Below are 23,845 nucleotides of genomic sequence, written 5' to 3' on the forward strand. Positions count from 1 at the left end.
TTCCTGTCCGATCAAGGTCAGCTCCCAATAAGCACCACCATTACACTTTCTCTTTCATTGTAGAGTTCAAACCGTGTGAGGCGCTTCCAGCTTCAAGCTTCACACACACACACACACACACACAAAACTAATCTAGAAACAGCCACCTTGTCCTTTTGGTGATTGCGGCATTACACCTTGTGCTTAATAGTATGCGATGCACAACAAAGCCAGCTTCTTCTTGGCGGGAGTGCAACATTGTGCTCTGACCAAAAATCCTGTGCAGCCAGGAGATAGAGATTCTACGGAAGCAGTGTGAGCCTGACGCTCCACTGGCCACACAATACAGGCCAGCGTAATCCTCGGTTGGCTACTAGGCATGAAAATGAAGGGGGGGGGGCGGGGGGCGAGGTATGAACAAGATGAAGCAAGCTTTCTGTTTAAATGCTAACATCAGAAGCTGTGTTTAGGGTGCTGCTCACACGCGCGTTCTTAGAAGCTTTCTTCATCCTTCCACGCATCATGCCGAGTGTTTCCTCACTGTGTAAACTGACCTTGCGAGTGGAGTTCTTCGTCTATTTATTTTTGTTACAATAAAAATACCATTTCAACATTTGCTCAGTGCAACTTTTGGGGCTCAGAGCGCCGTTCGCTGCAGGTTTGGGTGCCCTCCTTTTTGATTGCCTTTACTGGCGTCAGCGATGCGATATTACAAATGTCAGAGAGGTTGTTGTAGGTTGCTCGAGTGGAATGGTTCTCTTTTGATGTGTCTCTGGGTCTTTGTCTTTAGATGTCGAGCATGGAATAGAGTTGGGCAGGAAAGGACTTCTGTGGCTCTGATGTGAAAGTCTTAGTTATCGTAGTAAAGAAAGTAAAGTTTAAAATGAAACTTTTAGACGTTTACTCAGTTTTAAGGGTCAAATGTTTACCATCATACAACATATTACAAAGTGAAGGCCAATGGATATTCCCAAACTATTCTAATGATAGAGTGACACTCTATCTGGTCTAAATAAAGGAGAAGTGCGTCTATAGGAAAGTAAGAATTCCTACAAAACTTTGATTCCATCCAGAAGAAGTAACATTAGTTATTAGTGTTAAGTGACCTCTCTGATTATGCATTTTTTTATAATATCAAGGGTGCTGTTTACTACAAAAGCATGTAATTGTGTGCCAAAGTTTTTTTTATTTTTTTTTTATTTATTGGAGCTTCTATTAAAGAAACAGGTTGTAATTGAAAGGGAAGTAAAAATAGAAAGAGATAATTAGAACAGCTCCAGATATTGTCTCTGTGATAACATCATGTATTAGTGTCGGCTGCTAAAGTCTTAGGATTGTAGAGAGGGAATACATTTTCCTTTTTTTTTTTTTTTGTCGTTGCCAACTTTTATTTTTTTATTTTTATGTTGTACCTTTTTTTTTTTCAAATCGTGTCTGCTGTCATTAGACGCATGGATCGATTGCTTTTAAAGCCGTAAATGATTTGAATACACTTTCAAATAGTATTCCTGTTTACACAACTCTCCTTACAGATTCATGAAAATATTTTCTCCTACGACAAAATGACTTGAACTCGCCACTGTCAGTTGAACCAAAACAACTTCTGTTATGATTCTACTGCTGTTCATCGCAGACAGGAATTAATCTCTGTTGCAATTAAAAAAAAAAAAAAAAAATGCAATGGAGTTGGAGCTTCAGAAAAAAAACAACCAGCGTGTGTGTGTGGATATATGAAAGTGAGCCGGTAGGAGACATCGACTCTCCCGTCACCTTGATGTGGCTTTAAGGATTTAATGCTGCAGTGGCAACTCCACAGGTCTCAACCGTCACCATGTGTCATTAGGATGAGTGAACGTCTCGTGTGGCTCTGGAGCAGCTTTGTGAAGTCTGAGGGATCAACGTCATCAAGGTATTCTCTGCTGGGTTTGGAGATGACACATTGGTAATGATTAAAAAAAAAAACAAACTGGGGGCATGGAGTTTGAAATCCATGGGCATTATGGGAAGTGTAGGATCCAGCCTTTTGGAAACAAAAGAACACGATCCGTCTATTAGGGACTCAAAGACGGAGACCTCTGACCTCCTGAGAGCTTTATAGAAGCACAAGAAGTACCAAATACCCGAAACGCCCCTTTTTAAGATTCGTCTTTATTGACATTGTTGCCATACATTACATGCCTGTAGATGTGCAGCACTCATTGCGGTAGATGTTTAAATCGCTAACTCAGCACTTTATTGTGCGTGGCGCAGAGAAGGCACTTTGGCCTTTTCGACGTGTGCTTTCACAACAATGGTACCGACTTCATTTTCACAAAAATGCAACACTTTGCAATATAACCTCCAACTCACAGACATATCAATGGATACGATTTGATATTGATTACTTTTTGACGGTGAACTTCATACCAGGATGATTATTGCCACTCTTTCAGTAGCTTCTACTATTATTATTATTATTTATTTTTTTTGTTTTTGTTTTTATGCCGCTGGCTTTTTTCATTAAAACACACCAGAAAAATCTAAATTATTCATAAAAGTATTGAAATGTTTTGTGGCGTGTCGGTAGTTTTCATTTCACAATAAAAATGTGATAAATCTCCCTTCTTTTTTTTGAAAATGCTGCCGTCGTCTGCTGCGTCATTAAAGATATTTGAAGCTCCAGACTCGCCTCTCCAGCAGTGTCTATAAAATAGAGTCTGAGAAGGAGAAGTCTCCGAGCACAGCAGATAAAGAACTCTCTGGGAGGGGAGGGGAGGGGAGGGGGGGGGGGGCTTAACTGTAGTGCTGAGGGTTGTTTTAAAACCATCAAGTTGTGAGAAGACTGAGGAGGATGATAGTGGAGTCACTTCACGACCGGCTCGTAACGGTTCAGCGATTAATGCCTGCTTTGGTTACATCGTTCAGTCTGCCATCAGCTTCTTGTTTGTCATTTTCTATAGAACCTTAAAATGGCCCATTATGATGCCTGCTTCAGTCATCCTCCATCGGCCTGCATGTTATCCTGTTACTTCTATAGTGCTTATATGCATAAAAACACTGAATTATTAGGAAATAAACGATTGTATTTCTGTTAAAAATTGTATTAAAAAAAGAAAAATCTTGGCATTAGTAGTTTGGATTATATGTTATAAGCAGCTTCGAGCTAATGCAACCGTTCATACTTTCCTCTCTCGCGTTGTAATTCACCTTCCTCCGATGCTCATAGTTACTGAACAGAGCCTGAACGCATCGCAGTGCAAGTCGATGCAGCCTCCGTTAGCATTAGCCGTTTAGCTCTGTGCTGTTGGCAGATGACTACTCCGAGCAGCGCGGTGGGAATGAATTACAACATAATACGCGGTTGGTCCAGTTGTTTGTAAGGTGGTTCCTCTGATCCATCTCTAATACTAAACGATATGTTTTTCCCAACGTAATCTCTCATCTACAATCATTTTTTTAAAGAATTTTTACATTCCATCAGCCTTCGAGCCGGATTTGTTTTGGTTGCAAAAGACCATGATGCAACTTTTTTTTTTTTTTTTTTGCATTAAGAGTAAAGCTTATTCAGCTGAAACCATTTTGAAATTTAATTTCATGGAGCTTAAGCTTGCGAAATAGTTTCCAAAAAAAAAAAAATAAAACCTCAATTGACACCTGCTGCTTTTCGAATTATGCGCATATCTCGCCAAATTGGGTGACATTAATATGTCTAAGTAAAAAAAAGAAAAAAAAGAGAAGATGTCTGGCAGAATACACGAGCCCTCCCGTTACTGTCACACTCATTTATATGGTTTCTGTTTTTGTTTTTTTGGAGTGAATATATTCGGACACGTCATGCTGTTGAAAGTACACGGATAGTGAAGTGGTTACCGGCAAAGATGCGCGCGTTAGACGGAGGCTGATTTTACACGTTGTACATTTCAAACAAGGTGACGGAAGCTCCGTGTTCAGAGAAGCTCCCTTTCATCCCGCCTCACACTCCCGTTCTTCCCACTTGACGGGTGACACTTTGAGGAGGGATCCTTCCGTTTTTTCGGGAGTGTGAAGAGCTGCACTGTTTCTCCCCAAAACGGAAGGATCCCTCCTTTCTCTGCTTATCTGGACAGTGTTTTCCAGCTGTCAGCCTAATAATGTGCTCCGGTGTGTTTTTTGTCTGGGCAGAGTAGCAGGAACAAGTCAGGAAATGGTGTTTTTCCTCTCTTGGGTTTGATTTATCTAAGGGCCCTGACATACAAAGCGAAGAACAACTGAACAAATGTTTTGCTTCTGGTTGAAACACGGCAGTAAGAACTCACCATTAGCACTGTACACCCAGCTCACCACGGACTTGCATATAGCATCTGCATCAGGGGAAATAATAGTCCCAATTTTTGTAATCCTAAAAGTATTATTTTATTTTAAAACCGCCGTGAATCCATTTCAACGGTGCTCTGGTGTCATCGGCCCCTAAAGATGTCGCGGTCAGATAGAGCGATCTGCGCTGCACGGCTGGCTGAACGGTCTGTCAGATAGCAGCCACCCCCCACCCCACACACACACACACACACACACACACACACACACACACACACACACCCCACTAATCCAACACGCTGAATGGCCTAAACCTATAAGAGAGAGAATAACGTTGGGTTATTATTGTGTTTTAGTCGCTTTACGTGAACGCGACCTACGTTTCAATGGACACGCCCACCGTCCTCGGCCCACCGTCCTCGGCCCACCGTCCTCGGGCCCCCGTCCTCGGCCCCCCGTCTTCGGCCTCCCGTCCTCGGCCCCCCGTCCTTGGCCCACCGTCCTCGGCCCCCCGTCTTCGGCCCACCTTCCTCGGCCCCACCTTCCTCGGCCCCACTGTCCTCGGCCCCCCGTCCTCGGCCCACCTTCCTCAGCCCCACCTTCCTCGGCCCCCCGTCCTCGGCCCCCCGTCCTCGGCCCACCTTCCTCGGCTCCACCGTCCTCGGGCCCCCGTCTTCGGCCCTCCGTCTTCGGCCTCCCGTCCTCGGTCCCCCGTCCTTGGCCCACCGTCCTCGGCCCCCCGTCCTCGGCCCACCTTCCTCGGCCCCACCGTCCTCGGGCCCCCGTCTTCGGCCCACCTTCCTCGGCCCCACCGTCCTCGGGCCCCCGTCTTCGGCCCACCGTCCTCGGCCCTCCGTCCTCGGCCCCCCGTCCTCGGCCCACCTTCCTCGGCCCCACCTTCCTCGGCCCCCCGTCCTCGGCCCACCTTCCTCGGCCCCACCTTCCTCGGCCCCCCGTCCTCGGCCCACCTTCCTCGGCCCCACCTTCCTCGGCCCCCCGTCCTCGGCCCACCTTCCTCGGCCCCACCTTCCTCGGCCCCCCGTCCTCGGCCCCACCTTCCTCGGCCCCCCGTCCTCAGCCCCCCGTCCTCGGCCCCCCGTCCTCGGCCCCCCCGTCCTCGGCCTCCCGTCCCGGGGCGGCCCCTGAACAGACGGGCTGCTCGGAAAAACACTCAGACGTGGCAAACGAGGAAATAAATATATATACGAGTGTGCCATCAATCATGAACGCTTAGAGCCAGGAATACAACTGAGCTATCACCCATTCATCTCCAGCTATTTCATTCCTACACTTTTCCCTCCTAACCGTGTTTTTGATCTACTGGTGGCGGGTCTCTGGCTCCCAGTCCGTATTAACAAGGTTGTACTGTGTACACATATTTCATGCGGACAGTTTCCTCATATGATGTTTTCACCCTTATGCTCAAACCTTTAGCTGTTTTAATACGTCTTCTCTCATATAGATGACGTGCATCTTTTTGGGGGATTTCGACTCCGCAATAAGGATCTAATCTACATCCCAGTGGTGTGTAGTTTAATGCACAATGTCGTGGAGAAACGCACAAACTTTACACGAATAAACAAAAGTATAGCAGTCATAAGACTTCATATGGCGCTCCCGTTGAGGTTTATATATATAGATATATATATATATATATCTTTGCAGTCTTTCTTAAATGTCCTTCTCCCCTCGATCAACACTCTTGAAACTTGCAGAGCCAAAGCACATTCTTTGGCTGGCTGAGCAGTAATGTTCCCCTCTAAAGGTATTGATGGTACAATAAAACTTTCAATTTCACTTGAAGGCTGTTATTGCAGAGACACCTCACAGGTCATTAATGTCTGCTAAATGATATCACAGACACAAAGAGGAACTCTCTACAGTGGAGCCAGTCCCCACCTTAGTTGAGTGTGGGGGGGGGGGACTTTGTTATGTCATAGTTGTTGCTGTCTGATTTTTGGATAATTGTGTGTCTCTTTTGCCCATGTGCTCATGGTTTTTTTTCCTACTGTGTACTCGCACACGTGTAGAGAAGAAAGAGGTGACCCAGAGTCTGGAGAACTACACGTCCAAGTGTCCGGGTGGGATGGAGGTCATCACGCTGCCCGACGGCCTGAAGCTCCCCCCGGTGCCCTTCACCAAGCTCCCCATGGTCCGGTAAGACATCATCCAACTGATGAGCTGGGAGTAGTTCTGCCATTGGCACATATAGGTTAGCCAGTAGTTAGTCATTGCTCTTCTAAATGATCGGATGACAAACGGGTACATTTAGGATTTGTTCTCTTTTGGTGAGGTTGGAAAAACATCCAAGTGTTTGAAGTAATTCTTTTGGAATTTGGAAACAAACATTTCTGTAGCCTGTATGTGGCATTCGTACACTAATTGTATATAAAAAATGGGTTTTAAAAGTACAACAGAAAAAAAATGTAAATCTAGAAACAGCTGGTCGCTGTGGGTTTTTGGAGAACGTGACTCGATGACGTGTTTTTCATGTCCCGATCAAGTATTTCTGGCCCTCATCCTGATGCCAGTCCTTTGTTATTGGGCCCAGTATTTGCTGAATCTTAAGTCTAGTCGTATACTTATATTTACCTAAATGTTGTTAATATTGATTTTACAGTAAAATAGCAGCTGTAGCTACACAATCTTAAACACCTTATTTTTCACAAGCTATTTGATCCAAATACTGAAGATCCTGATTCAAAAACTAGTAGAGCAGTCTCTGCTCAGAGCTATGAAAATAATGAGGTAAATGTGTTCTTCTGTGCACACGCTGCAATTAGTAGGTTACTGTAGATTGAGACGGACCAAGAGAAACCATAAAATGAGGTTTTTAATAATTACAACTTCCTCTCAAGTTCTCATGTATCCTTCCAACGTTTAAAGGTAGAAGTCATTGTTAGCTAAGCATAAAGACGTATTCATGAGCAACAGTTCCTACAGAACTGAGGGTTCCTTCATCCACTAGATTACGTTGACGATGTATCCGTGGATGAATTCATCGCTCGCTCTCTTCCTCCCTCTAACTCATGTCACTGCGGTGCTTTTTTTTTTTTTATTATTTTCCTCCTCCTGCGATGGCCACACTAGATCAGTGAAGCTCCTCAACCTGCCCGTCAGTCTGCGTCCTCACAAAGTGAAAGGCCTGCTGGGACAGAACATGTCCACCGCCAGCCCCTTCATCTACTCTCCAATCATCATGCACAACAGAGGAGAGGAGCGCTGCAAGAAGATCGGTAAGATCATCATCATCATCATCATCATCATCATCATCATCATCATCATCATCATCATCATCTCCACCTGCTGCACTGCACTCATAACAAACATACTTATGATCTGCTTATAGCACTGTATGAGTACAGTTATACGCACTCGTATGTATTCATATTGCTTTATAACAATCATAACACAATATTAAGCATCTTATTATGACTTATAAGGTCAAGTATCATAATACTCATAATTACTGACTTTTTACGGACCTTTTTTTGGATCATAGTGTATTATAACTCTCATAGTTGTGATGCACTTTAATAATTAATTATAACGTGATTATTAGTCACTGTTATTGGTTACGGTTCATTTAAGTAAAGTCAAAAATAATTTTACGTTCTTGCATAGATTCATCGCTATTTATTTCACTTTACTGAAAGCAAACAATGACCACTTCTAGTTACTTACAATCACATTATAATGCATTATAACAGTGTTTATTATGCAATATAACAATATTATAATACCATATGATCCTTACAAAGAAGTCAGTTAGTGACCAGCAGTTATAAAGTATTATGATACTTTTACAAGTGTACTTATAAGTAATCATCAAACTCTTTTGAATGTGTCATTATGGATACTTATGAGTGCTTATTATAGTAATTATACAGTTCTATAAGCAGCCTGTAACTCATTATAAGAATGTATGAAATGCATTATAGACGTAGGCTTCATAGAAAGTGATAGCCTGACTTTAAACTTCAATGAAGTTGTAGTCATTTGACTTTCAGTTGACCAAAGGTCAGTATATCGTTATATTTTCATGTTAATACGTTTTGTCTGAATACCTGTTGAGGGCTTGGTGTGAAAGAGTAACCGGTGTCTCGGTCCTCTGGTCCTCTTTGCTGCAGTCAAACATCAAAGCCAGGTGTTTGCGGCTCCTTTTTTTTTTTTTTGAAGCGTGAGCTTATTTTGATTCATCGTCCAGCGGCGGTGCGGTCCGTCGTAAGATATTGCTGACCCCTTTCATCCAGAGTGCATTCACACATACGTCCTCCTACACGGCAGGCGGAGAGCAGTGGCCAGTGTAACCGGAATGCAGTTGTGTAGCTTGAAAGGAGGCCAAAAGCAGGAGCACTTCTGCGTGAAGATGCTTTTGGCAACACTGCGCCTCATTTCAGAGCGTCTTCATCAAGCGCAGATGAAGGCCCGGTGTTGCAGAGCCATTAAGCTAATGGACAGCGCAGTCTAAGCTGCCAGTCCGTCAATGTTAAAGGACAAATCCACCGGTTTTACACGTCAGAGTCTGTTTTCGGGTGTGTGGTAAGTGATCAGTAAACCCTGGTCTCTCACCGGGAAACAGCTGTGTGATAAACGCCAACTTTGACTTATTTTGTTAGCTGTCAGTTCTCAGGCAGTCAAGTGAATGTCTATCACTGAGTTCTCCCTAACCATACGTTAGGTTTTGTGACCTAAACCTAACTTCCTGTGAGGATGGAACTTTATTTTGAAAAGACACTATGCATGTAACAAGCGTGTGTTGCCGTGTGCCGCCCCCCCCCCCCCCCCCCCTACCACGTACCTAGAGGAGAACCCGGAGCCTCGTGGTTTGAAGATTACGGTCAAACCTCGTTATCCAAACTTACGGTCAAACCTCGTTATCCCAACTTAAGCTCAGAGTGACGATGTGTTGCTAACAGCAGGTGGTCTCTCCCTAAAGCAGTCCTGCTTGTAACCAAGGTAACAGTTGACATTAACCGAGGTTGCGTTGACTTGCGTTATTCAAATCAGAAATCATAACGCTATCATGTGTTCAAATGTAATTTTTGTAAAATGTAGTTCATGGCGAGAAACTTGAATAAATACAGCGGGAATTATTACCTGCATACCTTCTTAACACTATAGCTCTAAAGCAGCTTATAATACATCATTAAAAACTACCAATGCAAAGTTTATTTGAATGCAAATAACCACTATAGCGAATAATAACGTAAAAGAATAACATTTAGAATTTTTAACCTGACTTCTGGACGGACGACATTATTTTTCTGGACGGTAACAGAACGTTAGTGTGATGAGCCACAGATCAACCTGACTGGATTCAGATTGACCCCCATCAGGCCCCCCCAGTCTTCTCCCGTCTGTAAGTGGATCAGTGACCCAACACAGGGGCCGGATATTACTCCTCTCTACATCTATAGATACATATTGGATATTGAATCCCCCAGGTATCGTTGGGTAAATAACCGGCCCCGTTAATAGTCCGACTGTTTGATTTAGGCTCGGCTCAGATTTAGTTGGAGAGACGCTGCGATACTGCACTGCCCCCCCCCCCCCCCCCCCCGCAGGTATCCATCAAGGACAAACTGTCTGTTTTACACTGACAGTGTCGTGGAGCTCTACCTGTGATCTAATTCCTGCAACTCTTATGTACAACAGCACAATCATGGCTGGAAGTAGAGAACTCAAAAATCAGGATCCGCTTTGTGCAAATGGTTTATTTTTGGTGAAACATTAAATGAGACTCGTAGAATAAAGTGATTAGTTTGATTAGGGCCGTCTGCTCTTAGTTGATGAGATAGATAGATAGATAGATAGATAGATAGATAGATAGATAGATAGATAGATAGTAACTTTATTGATCCCGCGAGGGGAAATTATTTTGTTACAAGCAGCAATAGGTTCCAGAGCAGCAATAGGTCACAGGTATAAACATCTTAAATTAGATTAGTTGACTAACAGCTGTTTGTGGTCGACTTTCCTTAAAAAGGAAAAAAAATAAATAAAAATGTTCATGCTGAATGACTTATTTCCAAGAAACGTATGAAAACCTCTCTGGTAAACGCAATAATTAAAGCGGTGCTGTTGTTTCATCCTTTTGTGGAGAAACTCGGTTCTACCCATCTGTCAATCACATCCGCTGGTTTCTTTCTGGATTCACTATTTCGTTATTTGTCCTCTTCCTGAGCCAGGCCTTCACGCACCTGACTATTACTTGAGACTCGGACATTATTTGAATACTGTCTTTCATTTACGAATCATAATGTTTTTCTTTGAATCTTCTGAAACAATAACATAGTCCACGGGAGGCTACAAATCTGCTGAATTTTCTGTTTAACTGCCTTCACGATCACTCAACATATACAAACATAAAAAAAAGGCTCGTATCCATACCCTTGAGCGTTGGTATTTCTCTCGTGCCGTGTGGCGTTGTGAGGAGATTAATTCAAACACGCCTTCCCCTCGCCGTCCGTCTGCCTCCGGGTCGCTAACTGCCGGCTAACCAAGTTAGGATTCTCTCTTTAACTCCTTCAAGCTATCTCCCAGAAAGAAAGCGTGTTTGAACTGATGGGCTAACTGTGAATATCCTCTCATACAGAACTCAGTACAGTATTATCTCTGCCTTCAGACAACTGACCTTTTTTGAAGTGTCCTAACACAGCGGGGGGACTTTTCAGCCTGGGAAAAAAAAAAGAAAAAAAAGAAGACATTTTTAATACCTGTGTCTGGTGTCTACTGTCATCAGTGAAATGCTCATTATAGGGATGTTCTATAGGACTTCATTGAGCTCTGATATGTTACAGCTGTAAACATTTACAGATGTAGAGTCACTTCCCTCTCAATCATTCTACTGATGGTCAGCCAAAGTCTCGTATTCTTTGTGTGGACACTGAGAATACGTGTGTGTGTGTGTGTGTGTGTGTGTGTGTGTGTGTGTGTGTGTGTGTGTGTGTTTGCATGCTCTTTAAATCACATGCTATGAATCAGGTCGGACGTTCAGCCATAAAATGGGGGGTCCTCTGACGGGACATTGTTTTCCCTGTAATTGCTCTGAGACACATGTTTTTCAGAGCTGTAGTCCACCAGCTACGGTTTCAAAACCAAAACCAAAACGTAAAGCTACGAGTTGAGTTTGGACGTAGTGGGCGGGGCATACGCTGCTGAATGAGCCAGGAGTTTCTATTGGTGGGTTCGACTTACGTCACATGCACGCAGAAAGTGAAGCTTCATGTCAACAACACCTCATGTCGTTCTTTAAAAAAAGAGACTCTACGACACTAACAACATGAAAACAAAGTGAAGTGCTAACAGAGCAATATAAAGTCAACTTACCTCCATGCCGCTCATCACAGTAATCTCTACAGTGGAAGTAGATGCCGGGATCCAAGTCGAACCCACCAATAGAAACTCCTGGCTCATTCAGCAGCGTATGCCCCGCCCACTACGTCCAAACTCAACTCGTAGCTTTACGTTTTGGTTTTGGTTTTGAAACCGTAGCTTTTGGTTTTGAAAGCAAAGGTTTTTGTTTTGCAACAAAAAATTATAGTTTCATAAGCAAAACTAACAAATAATTTATTCTCAGTTTATATATTTTCACTTACAAACTTGATTTTTGATTGCAGTGCGAGAAATTTGCTTTCAAAACATATTTTTTTGTTTGCGTAATAAAGACACAAATCTACCTTCATAATTAGAAGGCAGCAGTGTTGTTTTGACCACCGTTAAGAAAGACGCCTCTATAAATCTGCAGACGGGACACCTCCAACGGCAGAAAAGATGAATTATTACTCTCTGAGTTTGTTTTTTTTAAATCGTGAGGATTTGAATTTCGGGCGGGAAAGAGCGGGTCGTCCTTTTCGTCACAAGGTTGGCGGTTCAATCCCCGGGCCTCCTGCTGCCTGCATGACGAAGTGCGCTTGAGCGAGGCTTCCATTTAGTTGTTGTGCGCGTCGCTCAGCATGAAAGCGGTGCCAATGGAAAGTCTATTAGGATCCCTTTTTTTCGTGGTGGACGCACATTTTATGCAGCGGTCGTATAGCTAGAGATGTAGTGTTGGATGTAGAGGAAGACCACTTATGATGGGCAGGAGAGGAGGGGGGGGAGGTGCGTGGGTCCAACAAGCGCAGGACTTTAAAACACAAGACAGGGTTCTGACACTGTGTCTACATCCATACTACGATCTCCGTCCACACGGCGTTTCAGCCATCGTTTCCGAAGTGATCTCCCTCCACACCACACGCCTGGAAACGAATATCACGTGTCTCTTCACGTACACTGGGCATGCACTGATGTAAACAGGAAGTAGATTGTCGTATTTTGCAACTAAGCAACCAGAGTAATAAAGCAGTCTTAATGATCGTAAGTACGTGTTTGATACTTAAGATCTTCTCTCAAATCTTCCTCTATAAACTCAAACAGATACAGTTCATGGAAAGTTTTATAAGTTTTATTTTTCAGACTTAACGTTAGTTACAGCACTGTGGGTCTCTCTCTCTCTCTCTCTCTCTCTCTCTCTCTCTCTCCCTCTCTCTCTCTCTCTCTCTCTCTCTCTCCCTCTCTCTCTCTCTCTCTCCCTCTCTCTCTCTCTCTCACTGATCGCTACAATAACAGCTGTTTCCTCCGCAGACATGCAGACTTTAACTGGACAACAGCTGCTAGTAAAGACAACAAGGTCATCAACTCCTGTAATCAGTTGTCCGTGTTAAATTAACCTGGTAGTCGATCGCGGGTGTTACGTCATCGTTTCCAAACTTATGCGTTTTCCGTCCGTTCCACACGAATACGCTACCCGGAGTTTTCAAAGTTATCCGGCTTCGGGACTTTTTCTAAACTCCTCCGTTTACGGTGCTCCAAAACGCCGACGTAGTGTGAACGCTCAGTGTGACCGGAGCAAAACATATGAGTTTCCAAACGAAAACGGAGTAATGTGGATGTAGTCTGTGTCTCAATCTGTTGTTGTGAAGTGAGGCGTTTGTGACGGTTTTCCCTCAAACCAACTAAGTGGTTTTGTTCCCTAACCCTTTTTGTTTTGTGGCGTCGTGCCGAGCGACACGAAAGAAAACGGACAATTTGTGTCGCTCAGCACTAAACCAGTAGATTGCATTTTGTGAGAATTTCACCAACTGCCGTGAGACTGTGTTGCGTGTTTTTAAAAAAAAAAAAACACCGCCTCAAGGTTGTGTGGCAACATTTCTTTTTTTTTTTTGGTCTGCTTGCAATGCCAGGAAGGCCCCCAGTCAAACTCTATCCATGGGGGGGGGGGGGGTTGTGAACACACGGTCAGCATCTTAAACCTACAGGTCGCTGGTACACCTCCTGCCTGCTGGAGTGTCGCATGTGTTCACAGTGCCCACTATTCAAATTCTATCACTGCTTGAATGGATTACAAATTGGCCGCGCTCTCATACTATTTTCGCCAAAATAACGTTGACTCAAGCTACTTTTTTAAAATTTTTTTGCATAAACTATTTAAATTCTAATATTTACAGTATTAACCAAATGTTCCCCAGTCTGCGTCTGAGGTGCTAATTATTCGTAACCAAAGCTCGGCTCGTTTGACATGCGTGACGGCCGTAGTGCGTATGTATTATTCAGCATGAAGGATTGAGCAGTGACACAAGTAAACATCCTCAGTTGATCAATAACCGATGGCGATCACAGCACGCGAGAGACCGTTTGACAAAGGTGCCATGTGTTTGGCCCGAGTTAGAAAAGAAGCAGAGCTTGTTGAAGGTACGGGGTCCGTGTACGCTTTGATAGTTTCTTTATTGGATTCAATCCAAAGCGGCAGAAACGAGAGAGCAACTTTGTGTTTTCGTTCCGTCCTCCCCGCTACAAGAAGACTTTGCCGAGAGGAGTGCGGCTGGCAGCTAGAAGTTAGCCAGCGTGAACCCCAGCGACCCGGGGGTTCTGATCCCGGGGGTTCTGATCCTGGGGGTTCTGATCCCGGGGGTTCTGATCCTCCTCGACGGATCAACAAACTTGCTGCTGGTCACACAGGTTAGACCCACCGTGACTTCCGACGCTGTTTTTTTTTTTTTTTTTTTTTTTTTGCGTTAGCTGAACGCTAATTGCTGAATTGGGCTGAGTGTCCATTTTCCAAGAGCGACCCACTCTCCTCACGGCCGAAGTAGAGGTCAAATGCTGTTCAAATCTTACACACGTGCACCTTTTTTTTTTTTTTTTTTTTTTCATAAAAGCGGCCATGCATTGGCTCAACAACATTCATTACTGCCTTGTTCGCACGACGTTTGAGAGCGCTGAAGCCTCTCGGAGATCTCCGCGGAATCTCGACGGCCTCTGGAGGAGTTACGGCTGAGGCAAGACAAATAAGATCGCAGCAATCCACCTTGTTTTTCCCCGTCTTCCGAGGTGCATTTCACACTTAATTGGCCGGCTATGAGAGCGTGCCTGTGAGCCAGACCCGAGGTTATGCGGGGGGGGGGGGGGGTTTCCCGGACATTCATATCATAGATATCTTTCTTTTGACTGACTTAATTTCCCAAGGTGCATGGCTTTTGAGTTCGCCCTCCAGAAATCTCTCTTCCTCCCAGGGTCCAGGTAGGATTTTCAGGCCCTTCTTTTGCAAGTCTACACACAACAAATGAGCCAGTTGAACCATAGAATATATATTACGTCTCAAAATGGAGATGGGGGACCGAAGTATACTTTCTCAATCTAACGGAGCCTATCGACATCTCTTTCAGGAATGATGGGACTCTGCAGTGCAGGGCTGTAAACGCCCTTTCTTTCTAAAAGCAACACTCGGCCTTTTCTAAAAATCCATTTTTTTCCCTCAAAGGTTGTTTGGACCTTATACAATCTACAACTACATGGCCCAGCGTATTGAGTGCATCAGTACATTACACCCATATGTGATGACTGAATGGGCGTTAATACGCTGCTACAGAGGCCTCCACTCTCCTCAGGAAGCTGTTTGTATAGTTTGAAACTTGGCTGCAGGGATTTCTTCTGATTCTGCCCTGCGAGACAAAAAAAACAACTTTTGTTGGACTGTATTTGCAACGTGTATGGCAACTATAGTGTAGTATCATAAACTACTGTGTACGATTCGTACAGAAGCGTTAAGGCGACAGGTTGTGGTTCTGTGTGAAGTTTCGGTGCCAGACTCTTTTCTTGGCAGTGCGCGGTCACCTCCTGGAGTCTCAGCTGGTTTGACGGCAGGGACTCCAGGAAGTTCCTGCTCTGGGCCAAGAACTAGTCCGCCGTAGAACGCCCCTGTGGTGTAGGGATTAGGACGCTGACCATGAACCCGCAATGTCACTTACTCAAATCATAAAATGCCCTAAAAATTAAACAGTCTACCACACAACCCTCTGGACTGTTTTTGTTTTTACCGATTTAAAACAAAGGAGATGAAACATGTTCAACAGCGGGCTTTATGAGGTTCTGGTTGGTGGGTTTCGATGCTTTCAGACGGAGACAGACCAGCTCTTTGCCGCCGTTTCCAGTCTTATGAGTTTCCAGTTGGACATTTGGGAAATGCGCTTAATGGCTTTCTCGCTGAGCGTCTACCGGGGAACAATAGATACTGCTGTTATGTCTCATGTCTGTATGCTAATCATGATGCTGGAGCATTAGCTTAGTTTTGCACATAAGAAGCCTGAAATTACAAATTTTGATTTTACATTTCGGTTTGCATTTGATGAAACAAACAAGATATAATCTTAGTAAAATGTATGGGTATTAGCAGGCAGATTCTTTTTTTTATGTTTAACTTTAAACGGGGCTTAGTTGGTTGCTCTTCCCTGCTTACGGTCTTTATGCTAAGCTAAGCTAACTGTCCGCTAGCTGTAGCTTTCTATTCGACACAAAAATATGAGGAAGCAATTGAGCGTGTTTCCCAAGATCTCACATGATTGGTCCAAAATACATCAAAAATTAGCCTGTAAAAATGTTATTTTGATAGACAAAAGAATGACATCATCGAGGACTGACTGTTGACTTTGATCTGTGATAGCAATGTCGCCTAACGGTGTTTTTTTTTTTTCCTCAGCTGATTAACTATCTTATTTTCGCGCGTTTCTTGTCTCTTCTTCTCTTACCAGACTTCCAGTGGGTCCAGGGAGACGTTTGTGAAGTCCAGCTCATGGTCTACAACCCCATGCCTTACGAACTGCGCGTGGAGAACATGGTCAGTGACATTTATGACGCCTAAACTTTTTAAATATGCCGCAATAACTTTTAAAAAAAAACCAACTAACTTTTAAAATCAGAATATGTGAATATCTAACCTGCAGCTTTGTGAAAACAGGAGACAAACAATCTGCACACACCTTAGGATCACAACAAGTCAAGTGATAATGCTCTGTGGGCATCTTTGATTGCCTAATTAAGGTCCCTTAAAAGCTTTTTTTTTTGACAGTATAATACCGTAATGATCGTACACGATGGTGAGAACAAGCTCTCCTAGCTCCTGACAATAAGAAAACATCACGAGGGAGAGGCGGCACCCCCCCCCATCCTTTAATGGTTTCACACGCCGTCCTGCCAGAGAGGTTATATATTGAGGTGAGCACGAGGCCATTCGCTCTCCTTCTCCTGCGCAAAATTAAGTTTAAAAAGAGCCGTCAGACATCAGGCAGTTCAATTTAATTGTGCCGTTGAAAAGCTGAATTCACTTTTTAAAGATCGGAACATTTCCTTTCGGCTGCAGCGCAGACGTACACTTCTGTTTCTAATTCTTTGGACTTTGTCGCGCCTTCGCCGCTCCTCGTCTAACGCGCACACCAGCTGAGCCGCTTTATCGAGATCAAGGGTGCGAAGGATGATCGACTGAAATGCTTCTTCTTGCTGCTCACTGCCGTCTGTCTGTTTATCAATGCGCTGATGTGGGACGTCAGTCGAAAATGCGAAGCAATCGACAGGCTCACTAAAAGGCCTGCAGGAGGAGGAGGCCTGCTCTCAGATAGCAGCACGCACACACACACACACACACACACACACACACACACACACACACACACACACACACACACACAGGATCTCACGCCGGTTACTACCTGTCAAAAGGGATGTTGCCTTTTAATCATTTGGAAAGTCGAGAACAAATTGCCGTGAAAGTTTCGCGGCAGAGTGTGAACGGAGACGGTGGCCTCTTAATTGCGGCGGCCGTCTCGGAGTCGGCGCCAAATGGACTTGGACGGGTCTCGCTTGTTGATTTCGCCGCCCTGCGTGGTCTGACGACGGCGGCGGCACGCGCGCCGAGACACAACTCCAGTTTGGAACATCTGGAAAGTGTTTGAGCTGGAGGAGGAAACGCCGACCGCTTGTCTCTGTGCATTTATTCATGTTAATCAGCTCGTGTGGATTCATCCCCTCAAATATACAGCAGTTGACCGTTAATTTAAAATAGTGAAACTTAAAAAAAGCAGGAGTCAAAATATGGGGAAGAAATTTAGGGGGAGATTTAAATGTAATTTTTGGTGCAGTGTTTTTTTTTTTCCTGTATAAATATATATTTTTCTGTGTATTTAGGTTCCTTAAATAGTGTGTGTGTGTGTGTGTGTGTGTGTGTGTGTGTGTGTGTGTGTGTGTGTGTGTGTGTGTGTGTGTGTCTGAAAGCTACGATGTAATTCGGTGTGAAGTTTACTGACAAACGCATTTGTGCAAAAATGATTTGTCGATTCATTTTATTAATATATAATATTATAATGTTTGATACACGTTAATCATTTTCATAATTTATCAATCAGAAATTCCAAACATCTGCTGTTGCCGGCCTCTGAAATGTGAGGATTTGTTGCTTGAAATAATTGCAAATGCAGCAATGCACAATATTCAAAAACAAAATGATCAAACATAATAAACAGCAGAGAAAAGTAAGTATAGACATCAAATGTTTTGTACAAAGGGACATAACCATAAATAAATCCACAAATACCAGTCCTTCAGCTGTCATAAATGTCCAATAGAAATGAGATCATGGGTTTGCAAGTAGGAATAAATCTTCATTATTGTTTCTGATTTATAGACATAGCTATTATTCTTTTTATTGATTATGAAAACAAAGGTTCGTTGCGGTCAAGTCCTCAGGAATATTTCTGGGCTGCACAGGGTTTTTGGAGGAGTGGCCTCAGTCTGAAATGCAGGTCATGTGACACACTTAGTTCCAACAAGACTCCCCCACATTACAGAAGACATAAATAATAATAATAACTTTATTTATTTAGCAGCTTTGACAGTCAAAGCAGCAAAAACAAGGCAATAATTACAACAGAAAGCTCGGTGAGACCGTTGGATACGTTAAAAATAAACTAAGAAATTAATGAAATAAAATAACAGATAAAAATAAAGAAAATCTGAAAGAAAAAAAAAAAGTCTTGTTTCCATGGCGTTCGTGTATTTTGAGGGAGTCAGCAGGAAGTCAGCCGGCTCAGCGAGAGAAGGACTCTAATGAGAATTCACTCTCCGGCCAAAGAATTTCACGAAGCCACCAGAACCTTCTTGGCTCACGCTTCCCAGCGCAGCGCCGCCTGAAGTCCAGTGCCTTACGTCCCACAGTGCGCGAGCGAGACGGTCACCGTGAGGTGGAGCGTTGGATCAGACGAGGTCAAACGGTCGACGAGGATGTCGTTGACCCCCCCTCCCCCTCCCCCTCCCCCTCCCACCCCCACCCTTTTTCGGGTGAACTGATCCGGTCACAGATGGAGGTTGAGGCTCCTCGGGCGGTGTTGTAGAGTCACGCAGGTGGAGACAGACGGGGGTGACGCAAGCTGCCAAGAGCACCTCTGTACCCCAGACAAAGTGACTGCCATCTATCCGCTGTACATGAAGCAGCACTCTCACACGCACACACACGCACACACAGACACACACACACACACACAAGGTCACTTTTACATCTTCCGTCAGCAAGGTGACCCTGTAGTTTGGCAGGACAGGCCCTCCTCCTCCTCAGTCGCCACTCAACTTCCGCACTAATACCCAGCTTTGTTTTGTGCTTTATTGATTTTCTATTAAAGTGGTGCTTTTTTTTTTTTTTTTTTTTTTTTTTTTTTTTACAATCCCCACCCCCACCCTTTCATTTTCAGAGGGGTCACCGTCCAGTACTTCTCCTTCTGTCTCCCCACAAAACAAATGTGGAATATGTATTTGCTTTTTCTCAAAAAAAAAAAAAAAAAAGACAAATCATGCTTTTAGTTCGGTCTCTCGTTTACTAAACGTAGGTCAGCTGATTTATTTGCAGTGACGATAAAGCAAGAAAATACTATTCATCTTCATATTGTATGATGGAGAAAGTTTGTCTTGTCTTTAACGTGTAGTGATGACATTTTGAACCAAATAAGAAGAGACATTTCTTCATATTTTGTCCGGCTTTCTCGCCGTGACTTTTTGTTGCCATCAGCTGTGCGGTAACGTGCCATAACCCATAATAACCGTAAACATACACAATAATCACAACATTATCCTGGCTTTAGTTAAAGCCAATCTAAAGGTTAACGGCACACTGTCGGTGTTGTACAGTGGAGTCAACGATGCAATGCACAACGCTCCTATCGTTACCGTTAGTGGAACGGGCTAATTAACCTTTTCCCAGGCTGAATGCCTTCTATCTTTTTTTTTTTCCCCCAATAGGTTAATACGGGTTCTTCTGCTACCCAATAAAGGCGAAATAATGTCCCGAAAGGGGGAACGCGAGGAGAGTTTAAATCTCAGCCGTGAGCACCTGAGGCTCAGCTCAGCTCTCCGGCAGCCTTCCCTCTAGTGAGGTAGTGTCTGCCGGCGGGGATTGATGCAGTCATTACGTCACCTCAGTCTGCCTCGTGCAACCAGGCGGTGCGTACCGAGAATGTAAATATACAGAGTGCACATTCAAAAGACCGCTTTTAAGGCCACATGGAGGGCTTCTCTGACTGCAAATGAGGCTGAGGTTTTTGTCACTGCAACCAATTTAAACAACTACACATCGTCTTTCTATTGTATTCATGAGTGAAAGTTTTGAATCGTAGTCTACTGAGAGGCTGCGTTTGAAGTCGCAGCCTGTAAGAACCGCCGCTCGATTCTCAGGAACCGCCGAGTCGGCTCGTTTCACGCGCGTCATCGAGGAACATTTCCATTGTGAAAGAACTGCACGAGTTCAGTTTCTTCCGCCTTCCAGGTATCGAGAGATATTCAGTAAAATGTACGCGTTGGGGGGGAGAAACCTACAGCAGAAGAGACCGTTGTTTGTGGGTGAGATCGGAGCCGGGAGTTCACAGGACTTCGCTGTGATTGCTCTAAACGGTGCAGCGATACCGCCGTGGCTCAAGGGAAGGCGATGTTGGAAGGTCGTGGTTGGAATCTCGGCTATTATATCTCAACGACTGGATTTATTGCTGTGGATTCTGCTCCAGATATTCCGAACCCCTGGAGGATACATTCAGTTTCTTCATCTGGCACCGTTCACATTGTATTATTCTACCTGTTACTCTGTGATTCCCATCCCTAATGCACCGTGACGTCGGGTCGTGTTTCTCCAACAGTTGATTCTGTTTCAACTTTTTGCCACCTGCCGGGTCTTGGTGGATGTTTTTGACCAAAAACTGATCAATCGGCTTATCGGACCAAAATACTGCACAGTGTTTCAGCATTTCCATGATGTTGCATCGTGGTTTAACTTTTTTTGGCAGACGGCCGTGCATTTTTTTTTTTTTTTTTTTGTGCTTGTGCCATCTTCATGGCAACCCTGCTGTGTCACAGGACTTTGAATTAAAACATGATTAAGCTGCATTTTGGCTTTGAAGGCAATTTTTGTTGTGGCCAAACCTTGAACTTACAACTTCCTGGTCCGTCAAGTAATGGGCCCAAAAATACCTTTTCCCATTGGCTGACATTGGGAGAGAGACATCTGTAAATCCAGCATTATTTTTGGGCTGTTATTCATGTAACTATATATATATATATATATATATATATATATATATATATATATATATATATATATATATATATATATATATATATATATATAATTATACATACATACATTGGAGGAAGATCTGGGTCATTTTCTCACTCGGCATCTCAGCTGACTCATGCTATCTTTAGCCAAGAACTTTCAATAGATAGTTTGAAATGGATTTTACTTTTCTGTCCTTTACACACACACACACACACACACGCACACGCACACGCACGCGTATATATATTTTATGGCATTCATCATAACCATTATTTAATATAATCCTTCCATCTGATCTTGTGTTCAGGGTTTGCTGACATCTGGAGTGGAGTTTGAATCCCTGCCTGCCGCTCTGTCCCTGCCTGCGGAGTCTGGCCTGTACCCCGTCACTCTGGTGGGCGTCCCGCGCACAGCCGGCAACATCACCGTCAACGGTGAGTCCAGCCGAAAAGCTCCTCCAATGCTCAGGTGTTGCACATAAAAGATGGTTGACTTTGACTTTAGGTGCTTATACTGCTGTGTCAGAAACTTTCTGTTCTTCAGAACATCATTCCAGTCTAGCTAAGCTTTTCGTTATCCTGCACGTGAACCCAGGTTACCACACGTCGGTGTTTGGGGTGACCAGCGATTGCCTGTTGGAGGGCCTGTCTAATGTGAAGACCAGTGGCTCTTTGGTGGAGGTCATTCCCTCGCTACCTCGTCTCCAGCTCAGCACGTCACTACCACGGTGAGGAACTCTCTGAACCCGTCTTTTCTTTAAGTCAGCTGCTTTCCATTGAACATATGAGCACATCTCTGGTAAACAAACGAAACTCAGTATATTAAATCAACTAATCGATAGGCCAACAACATTTTACGAGTGTTTCGCTTACCGAGAATTTCTTTAGTCGAGGAGAAACCTAGTGTGAGTTCAACTAAACGCTAACACAACAGATTACACTCGTCTTGTAAGCTCTCTACTCGGATCATAAATTAGAAACGAGACTAAAGTTTTGACACACAGCTCTAATGTGAGGGTGTGTACATCCACATCAAATAAAGGGATTTAATGGCACCAACATTTATAGCTTGACCAAGTCAAACTTAAAGAGACAGTTCACCCCTAAATAAAAAATGTAGATTTTCTTCTTATTTGTCAATCTTGATTGTTTTGGCGTGAGTTGCCTAGTTTTCTGAGATACCAGCCGTACAGATGCCTTCTCTCAAATATATTGGGACTATATGGTTACTTGGCTTGCTGTGCTCAAAGTGCCAAAAAATACACAACTACATATACGAATACAACTCAGCAGCAATGTCTTTCTCCAGAAACGATGACGCTGTTAATCAAGAAGTTGGTTCTTTGCACCAGAAGTCGAGCGCCATATAGTCTCTGCGGTCTCTATCTCCAACACTCGCACCAATACTTATTTCAGGTTGAACGGTCGCTTTAAATAGAAATATTTTAATTTCGTTTTTCATCGCAAAAACCTTTTGCAGTCACTTGCTCCTGCTGGGACCTTTTGGCCTCGTTCTGGTCTCCAGTAAGTGAAACACGGGGCTCGATTGAGTCGAGGTCAGGTGACGGACTGTGCAGACGAGAACATTGCACTGTTTGGCCGTAAAAAAAAAAAAAAAAAAAAAAAGGAAAAGGGCAACGAGTCCTGCTCTGTCCAGCCACGATTGATGTGAACACCCTCGGACCCCGTTATGGCTGAACATCAGCACTTTAACCTCGCAGTTATTGTTTCATTTCACATCCATTGTGCCGGAGTGCTGAGCCAAAAACAATGGGGGGGGGGGTCACTGTCCTGCTGCTCACAGGTTTGGATAGTGTTGATAAATGATCAGCAGCGTCGCTCGCCGATTCCACCTGTTTTTCACACAAGAAGGATGATCAACATACTTTAAACCCTCGTTTACTAGATTATTGACCAGGTATTAACCTCGTTCTGATTAAAAAGAGAAGGCTTTATGGGAGGAGTAGCTTAAAAGTCACGAGATATTAATCTGTAGAATCCCTGTTGTAATTGTATGGCAGTGTAAAAACTAATTTCTTCATGCCAAGAATAATACAAGTATATATCCTTACACTCTTTCTAACATTAACCCCGACTCTAAGATTAACTGTGGCCAAAAATAGACTCCTAAAGCTCTATTTGAAACTTAAAAATAATGCAACCATATGTTTTGTGAACAAATACATTGCCAGTGACATCAAGTGATGATGTGTTCAGAGTGAAAGCGTTAAAACACCTCTGATTTAGAAGTGTCTGTGACTTGAACTGGTAATTAATGCTTATAATAGCTAGCATCACTGTTCTGCACGTAATTAGAGTTTAACTGGTGACATAACATATTTGCACATTCAGCTCAAACGCCGCCCAGGCTCTTGGGTGCATTGAAACACTTGAAATTACGTGACGAGCCAAACCCGCGGCTGCGTAACCTGTAACGAGACTGATGACATTGGTAACCTAGCATGTCAGAAATGGCTGCAGTCGTTTGTTTTCATGTACAGCCTGTCAGGTGAAATGACATTCTCCAATAAGAGAGGAAAGCACGGGTTAAATTACTAACTCTTAAAGCGCCCCCGTTGGAGTGTTTTAAATCATTCTGACAAAGCGGAGCTGCTGGGGGAAAAAAAAAAAAAAAATCCACTATTTAGGTCATGTCTGTAAAGTACAGCACTCCAGCAGCTTTTGATGTGGA

General features: G+C 43.7%; 1 protein-coding gene across 1 annotated transcript in view; it reads left to right on the top strand.

Moving 5' to 3' along the window:
- Nucleotides 1–23,845, top strand: part of trappc9 (trafficking protein particle complex subunit 9) — an 80,904-nt gene that overhangs the window by 16,065 nt on the left and 40,994 nt on the right. Inside the window, 6 exon segments of the mRNA XM_068731242.1 lie at nt 1–16; nt 6,282–6,408; nt 7,342–7,487; nt 16,320–16,405; nt 21,462–21,588; nt 21,749–21,881. The exon segment at nt 1–16 is cut by the window's left edge and continues 128 nt beyond it. Coding sequence (XP_068587343.1) covers nt 1–16; nt 6,282–6,408; nt 7,342–7,487; nt 16,320–16,405; nt 21,462–21,588; nt 21,749–21,881 — 635 coding nt within the window.

This window comes from Cebidichthys violaceus, unplaced genomic scaffold, assembly GCF_023349555.1.
Source record: "Cebidichthys violaceus isolate CVI_PGR_0920_01 unplaced genomic scaffold, fCebVio1.0.p SCAF_50, whole genome shotgun sequence".
NCBI classification, from domain to species: Eukaryota; Metazoa; Chordata; class Actinopteri; order Perciformes; family Stichaeidae; genus Cebidichthys; species Cebidichthys violaceus.